At 52.6% G+C, this 17,987-nt stretch overlaps 1 protein-coding gene across 1 annotated transcript in view; it reads right to left on the bottom strand.

Annotated features, from left to right (window-relative positions):
• Positions 1-15,535, bottom strand: part of Niban2 (niban apoptosis regulator 2) — a 49,977-nt gene extending 34,442 nt beyond the window's left edge. The window contains exon 1 of the mRNA XM_021184392.3: positions 15,313-15,535. Within this exon, the coding sequence (XP_021040051.2) occupies positions 15,313-15,367 (55 nt within the window). The 5' untranslated portion in view covers positions 15,368-15,535. The remainder of the gene's footprint in view (positions 1-15,312) is intronic.
• Between the last annotated feature and the right edge of the window lie 2,452 nt (positions 15,536-17,987).

Consider the following 17,987-nt stretch of genomic DNA (forward strand, 5'->3'; position numbering starts at 1 on the left):
TCAGCAAGAACGCACAACCTATTGGAAGGTCTTCCTTTACCAGTACTTAGGACGTCTTCCCTCTTCCACCCTTCAGGTCTTATCTCAGAGGCCCCTCTGCCAAAGCCTCAGGGGCTCAGACAATGGAGGCCAGGGAACTCAGCTCATTTTCCAGAGTGGTCACTGTGTGCCAAGCATAGCATCCTTCATGCAGCTCACGGAACTACAAGGAGTAGTTAACCACCATGCCCACCTTACAGACAGATAACCCCAGCCTCTTCCTCCCTCCCCCCCCCCTCCTCCTCCTCCTCTCTAGACCCTGCCCTGCCCTGCACTTGCAACTTTCCTTTGGCTCTTGTCAGACTAGGATGACTCTGATATTGGAGTCAGAGAGAAACTTGGAATTGTTCTCCAAGAAATATAACCAACAAGTTCTCACTATTCTTTTTTAAAATTTGATATGTTTACTGTTTTAGGGGAAAAAAATCAGGAAAGGAATAGAGAGATGGATCAACAGGTGAAATGCTTGCTGTGCAAGCAAGATGATCTGAGTTCGGATTTCTAGCACCCGGGTAAGAGCAGGAAGGGACGCAGGGGGCAGCATGTCTTTAATTCTGGAACTTGGGAGGCAGAGGCAGGCAGATCTATGAGTTTAAGGCCAGCATGGTCTACAGATCTGAGTTCTAGGCCAGGCAGGACTACACAGAGAAGCCCTGTTTGGGGGTTGGGGGTAGGGGCTTATTCTTTCCCTTTTTACAGCTACAATTTTCGCTGCTGGATGATACCTTCTGATACACTGTTTCACTTCCCTGTTTAGGCAGTATCCTGCCATACCATTTGGCTACATACTAGGCTACGGTTAAATCTCCTTGCGGAGTGGCTACATAGGTTTAACCCAGGGCTTAGTCTCTTTCCTCTAAGCCTTGTGGGTGCATAGACCACCAATCTCTTCAGGTTACCACTTCCTGCCTGGCCTTTAGAAGTTCCCAAGGCTTCAGCCACAGCAACTTCAGCACTTATCTTTCTGCCGCCAAGGGACACAAACTCCCTAGCTCCCCAACCTCAGCACTGTGTGAAGCCAGCAACATGACAACTGTTACTACTCCTCTCTAAGACAGGTAACAAGGAATAAAGTCACTAAGAGGGTAAAAGTGCTTGCCTTGGCCTTGAACCCACTCAGGGGACCCTAGGCCATCAAGAAGCTGTTCCATCTGTGACAGGAGAGCAAATGACAATAATTATCCCACAGGACAAAAGCAAGCTCTCAAGGAAAGGTGGCAATTTCACAGCAGTCAACTGGACACGTCTTTGCACAGGCAGAACCTAGGGCTCTGGGCTTGGCAGCCACCAACTCAGTGTCAAGTACACAGGGGTCTCAAAATGGGGCAAAGACCCCTGCCTGTCACCCTAAGAGTTCAGCCAAGTCCAGAGACAGGGGTCAGGAGCCCAGGAGGAGGGCCAGGCTGTCCAAATCCCTGGCCTTACCCTCCAGAACGAGAACAAAGATCTGAAAGGCAGTGAGTCACATTACGGAGAATGAGGCAGAGGAAGGAAACCCTGTGTGGATGCACGCACCTTGTGCCTGTGGCCGCAAACACAATAGGCCAGAGTGCTCCTTCCAAGAGGAACAGAGAGAAAGCCTGGGCTCTCCTGCACCTGAAAGCAGCCAAGCCCACACCCTCGAACCATCCACCCCTGTGGACCACAAACCCCAAGCCCTCATGCAGAGGGTTCCAAGGTCCTTACGCATCCAGGTTGGAGAGTAGTGCCCCCCCCCCAATCTCTCCATCTGTCTCTCTATAATCCACTTATAAGTTTATATTTTGTCTGCATCATGCTTGGCCTGCGTGTACATGGGTGCAGCAGCTGCACAACCGTAGAAGTCAGGAGAGAGCTTCGGCTCCCTCCTATCTGGTGTTACAGATGACTGTGAGTGACCACACTGGGACTGGGGATTGGACCTGAACCCTTTGCAAGAGCAACAAGGACACTTAACCGCTGAAACATCTCTCCGGCCCCACGTGGCTTCTTTTTATTCCCACCTACCTAGGTAGTAAGTACCACGGTGCCCATCATCATGGGAGTGATGACTCCCAGACACACACAAATTCATAACCTTTGCAACCGTTAAGGATCAGTGACATCCTTTTCAAAGGACACACTTACTGACCTAAGGGTGCTTGGCCAGTAGCTGGAAAAGCAGGCTGTCATCACCAATGCCACTGTCCACCCAGGGAAGCCCAGGAGGAGCCCAGAAGAGCCAACCCTCAGATGCTACAAACGTTAGTAAGGAGGGCCACCCGAGTGGCCAAGGGCCCCACTGGGGACCACATAATGAGGCTGAGCGTCCTGTAGTGTCTTTTAGTATCTATAACATGACTCCAAGGTACAGAAGCGCCTAAAAGGGTCTAGAGAAGGTAGTACACTGTATTATAGGGAAAGGGCTCAGACTAGAGGCAGGTGTAGTCCAAGGCACCACACAGCTCTCTCTCAGTCCATCTATTGCTGATTGGCCTCTTGATACACAGAGCTAGCCTCTTAAAAGCTCTCCATGTGACCAGGGCAGGGGGTGGGGAGGTGGTGGCAGCCCCTAATTGTACAGGAAGTCTGCTGGGCCCCATGTAGGTGGAGGGGCCCAGGCCAGCAGGGCAGGACCCCAAGTAGCTAGTCTTGGATTCCACTACACTCTCCACAGGAAAACAGGAAAGCCAAGCAGTGCTGCCTGCAACAGCTCTGCCTGGAAGGAGGCTTGGCCTCCTAGCACTAGGGGAGCCCTGGATCAGTAAGAAAATAACCCCTCTACTCGGTGCAGGAGCCCCCACCTCAGCCCAAGAGTAAAAGAGCAGCCTTTGAGGCTCCAGTCCGGTCAGAGAGACACAAAGGGCCTGCTGTGTGTACACACTTGACCCACACCACCTTCTCATCTTGTCACCCTGAAATGGGATCACCACTACTTTAAAGAAGGGGAAACTGAGGCCCAGAAACTCGAGGAGACCTGACCAAAGTCACACAGTGACTGTCCTGAGCATAGCCTGGAGAGCTGTCCTATGGTCGTACCCAGGGAGCTGGGACCAACTCCACATAAGGAAGGGCAATCTGTCCCCCTCCCCTTTTCCTGGCAGCCTTAAATATGGGTGGGGGTGGGGTGGGAGGAGAGTGGCGCGTTGGCTATTTTTAACCAGATACAGTTTTCTGTCTGAGTGGACAAGCTGGGGCTGTCCTTAGACACAGGCCCGTCTGTGATGCCGCACAGAGCCTGCCTTGCTTGCTGAGAACTTGTTTATTTACTCAATTTTCAAAATTATAACCTCTGCAGCCTGGCCGAGCCCAGTCACCCTTCCTGGCTGCTTCTGGGCTGGGCCACGGCACGGAGGGCAGTCAGGCGCCCTGGGCCTCTGAGATTGTGGGCTCCTCTGTTCCCTCTCAGAGTCTCAGTTTTCTCAGTGAAGAAATAAAGGATAAGACTGGTTAAATATTTCCTTTTGTTCTTCTTTCCTCCCTCCTTCCTCCTCCCCCTCCTTCCTTCCTTCCTTCCTTCCTTTCTCTCTCTCTCTCTCTCTCTCTCTCTCTCTCTCTCTCTCTCTTTCTTTCTTTCTTTCTTTCTGAGACAGGGTCTCCTATGTATTCCAGGCTGGCCTTGACCTAGTGACCCTGCTAGCCTCCTAACATTTAGATCATTTCAGTCTTCCCATCTGAGAATCCAGAAGAGTCCAAGCTAGAGGGAGAGAAAAAAAAATCATCCAATACCCACCAGAAGCTTCAAGATCAAATCAGGAACTTCAGGTGCCTGTCAACTGTGAGCAAACTTTCCTGAGTCCTGTAGGACATGGATGCCCAAAGCTTAAGCTCACCCCACACTCCATTCATTCCAAAGAACACACACACACACAGAGAGAGAGAGAGAGATTGAGATGGACATGGTGGTTCCACCTTTAATCCCAGCACTCAGGAGGCAAAGGCAGGAAGGTCTCTATGCTTTCAAGGATAGGGATAGCCTGGTCTACCTGGTGAGTTCCACAACAAGCTCTGCTACATAGAACACTGTAAATTTCAGGATTTGGAAAGTTGAGGCAGGCTGAGGCAGGAAGAATGCTGCAAGTTCAAGGCCAGCCTAGATAGCATGGTGACATTCGGTCTCAAAACAAACCTCCATGCTAAGGACGTGCCTCACTTGGTGGGATGCTTGCAGAGCTCGCACAGGGTGCTGAGCGCTGTCCCCAGCACCACAGGAAATGGGATGTGAGCCCATGCCTGTATTCCCAGCATGGGGAAGTAAAATACAAGAATCAGAAGCTCAGGGCTGGAGAGATGGCTCAGCAGGTAAGAGCACTGACTGCTCTTCCAAAGGTCCTGAGTTCAAATCCCAGCAACCACATGGTGGCTCACAACCACCCACAATGAGATCTGACACCCTCTTCTGGTGCGTTTGAAGACAGCTACAGTGTACTTATGTATAATAATAAAGAAATCTTTGGGCCGGAGTGAGCAGCTGACTTGACCGGAGCGAGCAGAGGTTCTAAAAATTCAATTCCCAACAACCACATTAAGGAACCATATGAAGGCGCACAACTATCTGTATAGCTACAGTATACTCACATACATAAAATAAATAAATAAATCTTTAAAAAAAAAGAAAGGAAAAAGGAAACTGAAAAAAAATTCAGCCGGGCGTGGTGGCGCACGCCTTTAATCCCAGCACTCGGGAGGCAGAGGCAGGCGGATTTCTGAGTTCGAGGGCAGCCTGGTCTACAAAGTGAGTTCCAGAACAGCCAGAACTACACAGAGAAACCCTGTCTTGAAAAACAAAAACAAAAAAACAAAAAAAAAAATCAGAAATTCAGAGCCATCTGGTTAGAGTCATTGCGTGTACATGGCATAAGCCAAGCACTCTATAGGGCATCTCTCAGCACCTATAGATACCCCAGAGGCAAGAAATGGGGCCAGTGTTCCCACCTTACTGTCACCTGAAGCTCCAAGGAGAGTGCCATGACCAAAGCCACACAGTTTTGTCCCATCACCACAGGCAGACACAGAGCCTCCTGGACAGGGCTGACGGTGTGTTCATTGTCATGGACTTAGAAAGGCATAAACATACATTGCCTGTCACATAAACCACAGTGTTTGTTGGAACCTCGGCCTGCACAAGAGTCCCACAAAATTAACCCTCTGTTACAGCCTCGTACCCAGCACATGGTTTACACTGGGCCCACGACAGCTTTCTGAACGAGTTCTATGTCCCTCGGCAAGGTCTCTGTGCAGTTAACATCCACTGCAGCTATTCTGCGCTTTCACACGGCTGAGCTGTCAACACGGGCCTAGTGACCACTGTGCAGGTAGGCAGAGGAAGGGACACAAACAAGAGGAAAGAGCTGACACATGTTCCTTGGCACTCAGACTGTGTGGCTTGCCTCCTGGCCTGTACCCTACAGAGGGAAAGGGAAAGTGGGGTTCGCACTGTACAACCATAGTTTATTCTTCTCCCTCCTGGATGTGCAGATACCTACTAGAGCCCCCACCCACCCCCATCCTCACACAAATCCTGATCCGAACTCTTTTTTTTTTTTAAAGATTTATTTATTTATTTCAAGTATGTGAGTACACTATCACTGTTTTCAGACACCCCAGAAGAGGGCATCGGATCCCATTACAGATGGTTGTGAGCCACCATGTGGTTGCTGGGAATTGAACTCAAGACCTCTGGAAGAGCAGTCAGTGCTCTATACATTGAGCCATCTCTCCATCCCATGAACTTTCTTATTCTCATATTCTCTCTCTCTCTCTGTGTCTCTCCAGAATTTCTCTGTGTACCCCTGGAACTCACTCTAGCCAGGTTGGCCTCTAGCTCAGAGATCCACCTGCCTCTGCCTCCTGAGTGCTGGGGTTAAAGGTGTGCACCCACCACCCAGCTACTTTGTTTTTTTTCATATTTTATTTATTTTGTGTGTCTGGGGAGGGGGCACACACACACATACACACATCAGAGTTTCTTTCCTTCCAGTGTGTGGGTTGCAGGGATCAAAGTCAAGTCACCAGGCTTGGTGACAGGCTCCCTTACCTGCCGAACCATCTTACTGAACCCCCCTGCCCCGCACTTCCTCTTGAGAGGAGAGACTTCCTGAGCCAAAGTCTCTATATGGCAGCTGTAGCTGAGACCCCAGGAAAGCCTGCCACAGCTTCCCTGTCCCCACATGGGGACCCAGCAGGCCTGGGTAGATACTCTGATGCCCACTTCTTAGACTCAGAGCTGTTGGGGAACAGAGCGAGCCTCCTGACATCATAAGGATAGAAGCAGAGGCTAAGAGCCACGGGGAGGTCATCCTCCATCCAACAATCTGCAGGATGTCAGCCCTGCAGAGGTTCCTTCAACCCAGCAGGGTCCAAACTGGTGCATACCAGGAAGCTCCTGATTCTGTCACTGAGACCTTGGCCACGCCCCCCCACAGGGACATGCCTCTCTGACAACACTCCACCTCTAGCCACCTTCCCCATCCATGCTCAGCCCACCACCACGCCTGGATGTTCACTTCCACCAGGAAAGGACCCAAGACTTCCCCAGGTCTCTCAGGACAAGGCTCCTCCCCTCCAAGGCCAACGCTTATGGCGCCTCCCACCCCCACCCCCCCACTCCCCAACCCTCCCCTGTGAGAACTCAGCCAGCCAGGAAGCTCCAGGCAATCAGCGACCACTGAGACTTATGGCTAGCCTGTCCCAGCACAGGAAGGGCTTTGTAACTGTGCTTTGCTTCCTATTTAAAGCAAGCACTCTACCACTGGTTTGAAACACCAGAACTTTTTTTTTTTTTTAATTGTATGTGAGTATTTGGGGTGAGACCCTAAAGAGTAGCAGGGCACAACTCTGGAAGACAGCTCCTCAGTCATTCACTCTACCATAGGCTCCGGGAGTGAACTCAGGAGCTAGGCTTGCACGGTGGGTGTGGCACCTGCTGGACCACTCATGGGTCCTAACTACTGCTTTGCTGTTGCTTTGAGACAGGGTCTTATGTAACCCAGGCTGGCATCCAACTGGTTATAGAGTCTAGGATGACTTTGAACTCCTGACCCTCCTTCTCCAGCCTCCTGAGAGCTGGGGTTACAGGCATGCACCATGAAGCTCAGATGAAATTCCATAACCACTGAACAAAGGGAAGAATGACCAGGTGTGTCTAGGGCCAGCGCACATCGCCTTTAGAAGGTCTCAGAGACATGCAGCCCTATTTCCATAGAGTAAGCTGTGTGGTCCTGCCCTCAAAGGACACCTTGAGATGCCGAGAAAGGGTTTTCAAAGGCAAAGACTTCCCTAAAGATTTTGATCTTGAGGTCACAAATGAGAACCACCAGAGAGGCACAGCCACTGTTCAGGATCACACAGCAAAGAGTCAACAGGACCAGGTTCAGATTTACAAATCTTAACTCCAGACACACGGTGGTTTTATCCTCTGTGTCCTGCCTCGCGGCAGACACTGAGTGGTCAATGCTGGGAACCCCATCCTATCTCATAGCTCTTCACATACAGGCCGAAGACTCAGGCATCCCGCCCGAACCAAAGGCTGATGCTGTAACTCAGGCTGGGACACACATGCTTCCTGGAATACAAAGCTGGCCATTCATGAGGGGGCAGACAAATCAGCCATGTCTCCCAAGATGTCAAACAAGCCCAGTGCAGAAACAACCAAAAAACTGTCACTTGCGATGGACAAGCCCAGACGTTTTAAAGGCCCCTGTCATGTAAGCATGGCAAAGTGTTCGAGTCCCCAGACCCCACAAAAGCTGGAAAAAGAGAACCACCCCCTTAAAGCTGCCCTCCAGTCTCCAGATGCGCACCATGGCACATGCGTGCCCACACATATCCATCGCACATACACAGTCATTTTTTTTTAAAAAAAAAATTAAAAGCTGGGTATGATGGTGCACACCTTGATCCCAGCACTCAGGAGGCAGAGGCAGGTGGATCTCTGAGTTGGAGGCCAGCCTGGTCTACAGAGTTCGTTCCAGAACAGCCCGGGCTACACTAGGAAACTCCATCTCGAAAAAAAAAAATTTAAGCTACCATTCCAGATGGGGGCTTAGCTCAGTTGGTGCCCATTAGGAAATGTGTTCCAGTCTCCACACCACATAAACAGGTAATGCCAGCACATGGTGAGGTTAAGAGGATCAGGAGCCCTAGGTCATCCTTGGCTACAGTGCGTGTTCAAGGCCAACCTGGGATACATGAGACCCTGTCTCTAAACAGAAAAGCAGCTGTCACTCACTGTACTGTTACCACCCACCTAGCATACACAGCACCATTCAAAGACGGATCCTCCCAACTGCCCTGGGATAGCTCAATAATCCTCATCCTTCCAAAGAGCCATATCGCTCAGAGACAGACCAGTGTGCCCAAGGACCCAACTCACACAGAGGCAGAGCCAAGACTTGGGCCCAAGCTACACAAGAAAAATCTTGGCCGGGCGGTGGTGGCGCACGCCTTTAATCCCAGCACTTGGGAGGCAGAGGCAGGCGGATTTCTGAGTTCGAGGCCAGCCTGGTCTACAAAGTGAGTTCCAGGACAGCCAGGGCTATACAGAGAAACCCTGTCTCGAAAAACCAAAAAAAAAAAAAAAAAAAAAAAAAAATCTTGCTGGGGTGGGGGCTGGCAGCTCACGATGGGCTGGCTGGTGTCAGCGCATTTCCTAAAGTAGCGGGGGGGTCCCAGGCGGTCAAGGCACCCCAAGGGCAGCACCGCAGGTCCAGCCTCCTCAGTGACTCAGGCCCTGAAACTCACCAAGAGTGAGGCTTTGCTCCCCACTCAGGCTTCAGAAAAGCCCTGCTTCCCCAGGCAGGGAAGTGGGTGGGGGTGGGGCCGGGGAAGGAAAAGGCAGCACAGGAATCTGTAACCGCAGGATGATGCTTCTGCGACAGTGAGTGGTGAGTCAAGCGCTGGGGGGGAGGGGGGGCGGGGGGGGCAGGACGGGGGGGGTGCGGGGGGGACGGCGGCAAAGGGGTGTTGCTCAAAGCCTCTGACTGAGTAATGACTACGGGGTGGGATGTATCTGTGCAGTCTCTTGACACAAGCCTTACAGTCCCCACTCATTTCCTCCTACTCCCGTGCCACGCCCCTCATCCCCTGTCCCGGTCTCTCTGGGGCTTTTCCCACACTGTCCCCCTGTCCATCATAGCTATGCAGTCACAGTAGGGTTTGGACTTAGTGGCTAAGACCTTGCTCTCCCTGCTTCCTGCCTGCCCTGGAGGTGGTTCTGTGAGATAATCCAAGCAGGATGGCATGGCACTGTTAGTATGTGCTCAGTTAAAAAGATTTGGTCTGGGGGGCTGGAGAGATGGCTCAGCGGTTAGGAGCACTGACTGCTCTTCCAGAGGTCCTGAGTTCAATTCCCAGCAATCACATGATGGCTCACAACCATGATGCCCTCTTCTGGTGTGGCTGAAGAGAGCAACAATATACTCACATACATAAAATAAATCTTTTTTAAAAAAAAAAATTTGGTCTGGGCTGTAGCTCAGTCAGTAGAGCTCTGGCCTAGAGCATGTGAAACCCTGGGCTTAGACTCCTGACTAAAATCATCCTCAACTACACAGAGAGTTTGAGGCCAGCCAGATTACAGGAGACCATTTTTAAAAAAAAAAAATACCTATTTTAGCACTCACAGTCTGAGAAGTGCCCCTCCCTTCTCTATCACCCGCCATTCTCAGACAGGAAATGGACCAGTCCCTGTGGGCAGCAGGCCAGGGGAGCAGTTACTGTGTGGTCACATGTCCCGAGGCCACAGATTTCAGTCTACACTAGCAGCTCATGGCAGTGGCTTCAAGTATAGCATCAACAGATGCTCAGGGGTCCCTGGGTCCCCTGGGCTCCCAAAGGGGAACCTTCCTGGACATGTCCCTCCAGATGAATAAAAGCGGGCGGGGTAGGGGAAGGGTATGACTGTAAGATGAGTCTGTCTTCAGCAGGAAAGCAAAGGCGGCCAGGGAGAGCTCAGACCTAGCAGACTCTGTGGGCTCCAGAAGCCAGCACAGCAGGAACAACCCAAAGACCAATTCTTGGAGGAGGCCTAAGAGTGCCGTCTGTGTGTCCTCGCCTGGACAGACATGCAGCCTTTGGAAGAGATGTTTGTTGCAAATGGTTATGAAAAAGAAGCAAGACCCCCAGTGTCGTCGAATCACAATGCCAGCAACCTATGACGATAAACAGGGGCAGGCGGGTGAACCCCACAGAGGGCAGCGTGGTCAGGCAGGGGTGGGTGAGCAGCCCGTCTTGTCTTTCAGCTTCATTCCTCAGCCGGCAGGAGGCAGGGAGGGCGGGCTATGGCCCAGTTTGGGATTAGAAAGGTCTCTTTTGGCAGCCTGTGTGGGAAGGCCTGGAGGGTGAGGTGGGAGGCCCCCAGGAGGCCAGAGCACAGGCTAAAGGGTGGGAGAGGACCCAATAGAAGACTAGAGGTTGGGGGGAGGGGAGGGCAGGGTCAAAACCAACAAAAGCACATTATGTAAGACTCAACACAGAGATAGCAGAGTCCCTAGACAGCTTCACCCCCAGAGGCTGACCCAAGCCTGGTCAAGCATCCGGCCTGCCTGCCTAGTCCTTGGCAAAGCCCTAGGCAGCAAAGCAAAGAGAGAGTGACAGCAGAAAACCCCCCTTTACTCCTGTGGAACCCGCCCCCCCCTTTACTCCTGCACCTGCAGCCACTTTTAGAAGGGAGGGGTGAACGGGTATTGGGGCTAAGATCAATTTTCAGTATTATTTGCTTTTCTTGACAAATAAACAGGATCCCGTCTTCATACCCAGTTATCAGGAAGGTGATAACCTCAATAATGAAGTAGGTCTTGGCGAGGGGTATGAAATGTGTGCTGCCTTCCAAAGGCTGGGTATGGATAGGTCAGTATATTCCCCAGACGTTTTCCTTGAAGCCTCTAATGCCAGCTCCTAGCACAGGATCCACACAGGGAGGGAGGCTTAAGCAACACAGCACACACTAGCCAGATGCCAGTAAAAAAACCAAGCAGCCATTACCAGGACTCTACACAAATAATATTGCCTCAGGCACAGAAAAGCATCTTCAGTCGAAGGAACAGGCCCAGAGAGGAGTGGACACTGGTTTGGAAGAGGCGACCATACAAACGATTTCTGCTGGCGAGAAAGAAAGGCAGAAGACATGGTTTCTATAGACTTCCCCTCCCAAGGGGTCCAGACACTCACTGCTTTGGCAGTTCAGCCAGCACTGCCTAGAGCTGAGGGGACTGGCAAGGATGGGGTATGGTGGCTGCTGATGCATCCAGGGTTTCAAGTGGGCTCAAAAAGTCCTCAGATGCCGGGCGTGGTGGCGCACGCCTTTAATCCCAGCACTCGGGAGGCAGAGGCAGGTGGATTTCTGAGTTCGAGGCCAGCCTGGTCTACAAAGTGAGTGCCAGGACAGCCAGGGCTACATAGAGAAACCCTGTCTCGAAAAAACCAAAAAAAAAAAAAGTCCTCAGACGTATGGGCGGGGGTGGTTCCACATCTCAGGCAATACACAGAAAACCCTTTTCTGTGGGTGGGCGGTACAAGGTGTGGAACTGGGTCTCAGTAAAGCTGTTGTTTTTTAAAAAGTTAGCCAGGAGAAGGGAGAGAGGGAGGGTGGGTGGAGCTGATCAGAGGTGCTGGGACAGTCTGCTCTCTGTGGGAGCATTCACATGCCTTTACTGAGGGGTGAACCACAGTAGTGGAGCCCCTTGGGGATGTCCTGGAGAAAGGTGATTTCCCTCATCCATCACAGCCAATGCCAGCCCTCCCACTGGCAGCTCAGGCTCCAGGCCCTGCCCCTCACCTATACCATCTTGATTTTGGGGTTCTAGGCGATGGATGGTATAAAATCCGCTCAAAGTGTTCAGAACCTGGTATAAAATCCGCTCAAAGTGTTCAAAACCTGTATGAGAGTCCTGTCCCGTATCTCATGGAAAGGATGGACTGGCACAGCTCAGTCACTGGTCTGTCTTCTAGCTCCTTCTACACTGTCTCTGTCACCACCAGTTACTCAATCCACACCAGACAGCTCACATCCAACACACATAACCGCCACAGCAGAAGGAAGCCAGGAAGGAATCAAAGCTTCTGGTTTATGCCCACTCACAGCCAGGGAACTTGCCACACCGTCTCCAGAGTCAGGACAAACCCAGGAGAGCCCAAAGCAGCCACGGCCCCAACCCTTTGAACTCCAACACCAGGGAAGCCAATGACAGAAGCCCACAAGCAATCACAATAATCAGATGTTTGCTGAGCACTGCTGCTCAAGTACTAGGCTGGGCAGAATCTTCTCTGCTTTAAGCCACTAGATCCTCCCAGCAGTACCTACCTACCATTGCGACTCCCATCTCACTGATAAGAAAACTGAGATCCAGCCCTCAGTAAATTGTGGGGGTGGGAGGGTTTGGTGGCACAGGCCTGTAATCCCAGCTAGTCAGGAGTCCGAGAGAGAAACAAAAAGAGTTTAGATTCAAGTCCTGCCTGGGCTACAAACTGAATTCAAGGCAACCTGGGAAATTTAGTAAAACTATCCCAAAATAAGTAATATAAAAAAGATGTGAGATGTGATCAGTGGTGGAGAACTCACAAAGAAAAGGAGGGTAGGCTGGAGAGAGCACTCCAGGGTTAGGAGCAGTTGTTCCTGCCGAGGACATGGGTCGGTTCCCAGCACCCACATGGCAGCTCACCACCATCTATAACTCCAGGCACAGGGGATCTGATGCCCACTCTCTTCTAACCAGGAACACATTCCATGCACAGACATATATGAGAGCAAAAACATCCACACATATAAAATGAATAAATCTAAAAAAGAGATGCTGGCCCAAGGTCAGCCAGCTAACACCTTGCTCCAGTCAAGGTTTGTAAGGAATTGCTAGACCCTTGGAGCTAGAAGGCACCTCAGCCACCAGGTGCCACACCCCATTCTGTTCAGATCTAGGGAAACTGAGATCTAGAGAAAACAAGCAGCCCCCAGGTGACACAGGCTCAATTGCTCTCAGGCCCCTTCCGTACTAAATGTGCAGAAACCACCCTGCTACCAGCATCTCCAGCACTGGGTTGGAACAAGCCCTTGCTTGCCAGAGGCTTTGAAATCTCAGGATGAAAGATGCCGGGGCAGCAAACCCGCACCCTGGGTAAGAGCACGCCTGACCTTTGCCAGGACTTGCAGGCTGGTATTCACCTGCTCACCTGCTAAGGGAGGGTGGAAGGTGGCCAGCCAAGCCTTAGCACCCTAACAGGCCTGGGAGCTTAGGGCCCTGTGGGAGGGGTGTTCTCACAGCTGACACTTCCACAGGGAGGGAGGGCTGTGGAATCTTAATCATGTACCTGTTGGGTGGGGTGAGGGGACTGAATGGGTGGCTGGAGGTGGCAAAGTCACAACCCCATTTCCCTCCAACAAATTCTTAAGGAAGTTAGTTCTCTCTCTCTCTCTCTCTCTCTCTCTCTCTCTCTCTCTCTCTGTTGGACTACCTTCTTGTAGCACCCACTCTTACACTCAGGAGCCTCCCTGCCCAGGCGAGCCTGCCCTGGGATCTAGGACATCTGAAGAGGGATATTAATAGCACTTTCAAGTGTTTGGAGGAAAGGTAAGCAGGTTGAGTGGGCACAGCCCTATTTTCCCCAGCCTGTATCCACAAAACAAACTCAGCCCTCTCCGGAAGGGTCCACTCCACCGTCCCCTGGCTTCGGCTCCACTCAGGGAATTGGCCAGGAGGGCAGGGGTGGGTTCTCAGCCTAAGACTTGGGAAGGTGGGAGATCTGGGTGTGGGGAAAGGAAAAAAACCCACTGAAGTAGGGCACACCCCACCCATGCTTGCTGAGAGCCTGAGAGGAGACTCTGAATGGAGAGACTGTTACAGAACCCCAGGAGGTTGCCACCAACAGGGAAGGGACAGGAAGACTCCGCCCTGCCCTTCCTGAGCCCAGGCCTTGTCCTACAAGGAGGCCTTCCAGGACTTAACCCCTAGCTGTTCAGAGGTGAGAAATGGTCACTATCACCCATCCTGTCCCCAACTCCAGACCTGGCCAAGTGACTGGATAGTCCTTCTCTGGCACCTTCTTTGTGCCCGGCTACAGTGAAGCCCTGGAAGTGGGGACACCTGCCCTATGCTAGGGTCCCTACTATCAAGAGGAAATATAGCCAAGCACCCAACAGGACATCAAGATAATATAGGGACACCACACTCAATGAACAGGGAGACAAATGAAACCAAAGGAACTGTCTCCTCTTCCTGTGCTCTGATAAACCCAGCTGGTTGGCACGCCAGGTCTCAGTGCCTCCTGTACTAAGCCTGTACTGAGCAAAGCTCACTAAGCTCTCTCAGCAGCCATCCCAAGAAGTCAGACAACACCGAAGCTCTTGGACATTGTGACTGGCTCAAGTAGGGCAGTGGTGGCCCAGGCCTTTAATCCCAGCACTTGGAAGGCAGAGGCAAGTGGTTCTCTACGAATTCCGAAGCCAGCCAGGTCTACAGCCACAGCTACATGGTGAGCCCCTGGCTGGGAAAACCAAAACAAAAGAGACTGACTGGCTCAGGATCACACACTTGGGGGAAAAGCTGAAATTACATTCAGGACCGCCTGGCCTGACTTGCCTGTGGTCAGCCAAGCTTTGTTTTGGGATAGCATGAGATTCTCACCCCATCTCCCACTCCCCACAATGAGCCCAGGATCCTGCACTCCACAGACTCCACCGCGCAGTGACAGGCTGAGAGCAAGGCTGGCAGAAGGAAGGTACTGGGAGACTGAACTCTGGCTCTGAGAGAGCCAGCTCTGGCCATAAACAGACCCCCTAGGCTGTAGTGCCAGCACTCTGCTGAAGTAAAGCCCAAGCCAGGGACCCGCCCCTTCAAGGGCACCCCATCTCTCCTTAGCCCCACTCTCCACATTCGGTCCCCGGCTCTCTAAGGGCCCATCCCCCTGTAAGCTTCAGCCACGTGTACCGCAGCTGAGGGGGCAGTCTAGAAGGTCTGACTCTGTGGGGCAGAGTCCAGAGTAGAGGTTAGGCTTGGAACGTTGCTGGGAAAGATGGGGGCGCGACCCCTCCGCCACGCCTGTAAGTGCATGGTTCTGGCCAGGCTGGGCTCCAAGGGGAGCAAGTTCCAGTAGAGAAATGGGATCCCAGGCTCCTCAAAGGGGGAAAGGAGCATACAGAAGGGCCTGAAAGGGCCGTCCAGACCGAGAGAGAACAAGTTCGGAGGAAGAGTAAGGGTCTGGCCGGCTCTCGTCCCGACCCGGGCCTTGTCTCTCGGGGACCCGCTCTCCCGCCCCGTGAGATCGGAGGCGTGGCCCGGGGTGCCCGGGGAGCCCCAGGCCGGCCGGGCGCTGAGCGGTGCTCACCTGAGATGTGCTGGCGCCGTGCGTCATCCAGGTGTGTGGACAGTACGTCTCCCATGGCGAGGAGAAGCCGCGGCCCGATCCGCCCGCCGCTACTCAGACGGACGCCGCTGGCGCCATGGAGTCCTCAGGCCCCGCTGCCGCCGTCGCCCCGCAGCCCCGCTGCCGCCTCGGCTGCTCTGCGCTCCCACCGAGATCCCCCACCGCGTCCCTCCCTCCGGCCGATGCTGCCTCTCTAGCCTGCGCCCAAACCCGGGCGCCCACCCCGCCCCGCCCCACCCCGCCCCGCCCCGCCAGACCAGGCCACGCCCCCGTCGGAGCCACGCCCTCCTCTCCAATCCAAGGCGGGAGGGGACCTCCAGACAGCGAGGAGACTTAGACAAAGAGAAGATTCCCGGAAAGGAGACCCGGGACGGATCTGCTTGGTGTGCTCCAAATTCAGATAGCAGCGAAGAAAAGGCTGATGGGGGTATCGCAGAAAACGGAGCGCCCTTGGGGCTGTAGCCTAAGCGTCTCCCCTCCCTTCCTCACGCCGAGAACAATGTAGGGACTACTAAGGGACGCCGGGACGGACGTGTGGGAATCCAGCATTCCTCCAGCCCCTTTCCTCCTGCCCCCTTCCCCCAATCTCGCCCACAGCTGCTTGCACTGGGGAAAGTCCCCTAGCCTTGATCGGACCTGTCCTAGAAGGTGTGCCAGCCCGTCTTGCACAATAGATAGGGGTAGACGGGGAGGGAAAATGGACAAGCATGGGATGGAGGACGGAGGGACAAGGGAGGGGAAGGGATGGGGCGGGGACGAGGGGAACATGGTTAGAGCTCAAAGATATCATCAAGAGGTCATTCCTCAGGCCCGGCTTATGGGCGTTTCATTCGAAGGCGGCTTGCTGAACAGAGCAAAGCCGGAAGACTATTTTTGCACTTTGTCAGACTGTCTGAAATGAAAAGCCAGGACCTCGGACTCTGGGTACTTGGACAGTAGGGCTGGGCATGGGTGGGTAACTAACAGAAGGTGTTTCAGTTTCTGGACCTCCCAAGCCGGTAAAGGAGACCAATTTGATGACTTGGTCTGCACTGCCTGTGTGTGACCAGGGCTGGCTGTGTTGCTGCTCGCTTGCACCTCTTGGCTCACCACTATAATGCGCTCCACCCGTTATTAGCTGCTCTCCCTGTAACCCTGACACCTGGCAGCAGGATTGTAACAGTTACCTATAACTAGGCACCTGTCTTGTAGGCCTGTCACCACCATGCCAGGTGATGCAGACTCTCTGTCATGCTTTCCATCAGCAGTCAGCCACTGTGGTGAATACTCATTTGCTAAGCCTCCTGCAAGATGCTGTGCTTGAGTGTAGGGGTGCATGCAGTAGGGAGGACAGATCTGAGGCTGTGGGGCTGGTGAGATGGCTTAACTTAGCGGTAAGAGCTCTTGCTACTCTTGCAAGAGCACTCCAGTCTGTTCCCGGCAGCCACATCAGGCAGTTCACAAATGCCTATAACTACATTTCCCGGGTATCTGACTATTACTTCTGCCTCTACAAGCTACTATACTCACCTGGGGTGAATAAATTCATGCAGGAAAACACATGTATATATAAACAAATAAAATAAATGATAAGACGTTGAGGTCAGCCTAAGCAAGCTGCAAAGCAAGTTTGAGGCCAGTCTAAGACACATAGGAAGACCCTCTTTCAAAAGTCCAATGGCTAAACCGGACAACTAGTGGTGCTCTCGTCTTTAATCCAGCACTCAGGAGGCAGAGGTAGGTGGATCTCTTGAGTTCGAGGCCAGCCTGATCTACAGAGGGAGTTCTAGAACAGCCAGGGCTACAGAGAGAGACCCTGTCTAGAAAACATGCACACAAACATATACAGGTTTGTGTGCACACACACATACACATGCACACACAGATATTACAGGCGAACAGATGAGGAATTCCAAGCTACCTATCCTCTGTGACCCTGGACACGTGGCATTCCTTGTTGAGCCTCAGTCCCCTCACCTGTCAAGTCAGAGTAATGATACTGTGTGGGGAGGCTAGGAAGAGAGAGTGCCTACCATAGACAGTCACTTTCTCAATAAACAGAAATGTTGTTCTGGTCCCTGCCCTCCTGAAGTCTGAGGGAGGGAACAGAACATTGTGTTATGAGGACGGTGATTTAAGCATAGTACCAGAGCTGAAAGTTGAAAAACGAGAATTGTGACAGTATGTAGCAAGGAAAGGCCACTCGGGGAGCGGGGCCCACACAGGCAAAGGGCAAGCCCGAGGAAAACAGGATGTGTTCAGAGTCACCGGGAAGAATTGAAGGCAGGCTGGCAGGGATTTCCAGTTTCCTTGTGCAGAGGTGGGCCAGAGAAGGAAAGCGACTTTTGTCCAAGTCTCACAGTAGGGACCCAAGGCCATCACAGCTGACCCTGAACATCACTTCTCTGGGCTGCTGGAAGCAAGTGATGCTAATAAGCTCATTTTTCTCCTTCCCTCAGCCTCAACTACAGAACCTAGAAAGGTCTGTTCTGCCGGGAAAGGACAGCTAGAGCCAGCTGGGCCCCACCACGACCTGATCGGCTCCTCAGCCAAGCTAGAGGCCTGGGCCAGGTGGAAGACAGTGACTGGTAGCCTGTTCCTAGCCTTCATGGTACACCCAGGCCCAGAGCCTGGGGCACATAAACTTCCCAGAACAC

The sequence above is a fragment of the Mus caroli genome, unplaced genomic scaffold, assembly GCF_978045245.1.
Source record: "Mus caroli unplaced genomic scaffold, Mus_caroli_1 scaffold_2, whole genome shotgun sequence".
Taxonomy (NCBI): Eukaryota; Metazoa; Chordata; class Mammalia; order Rodentia; family Muridae; genus Mus; species Mus caroli.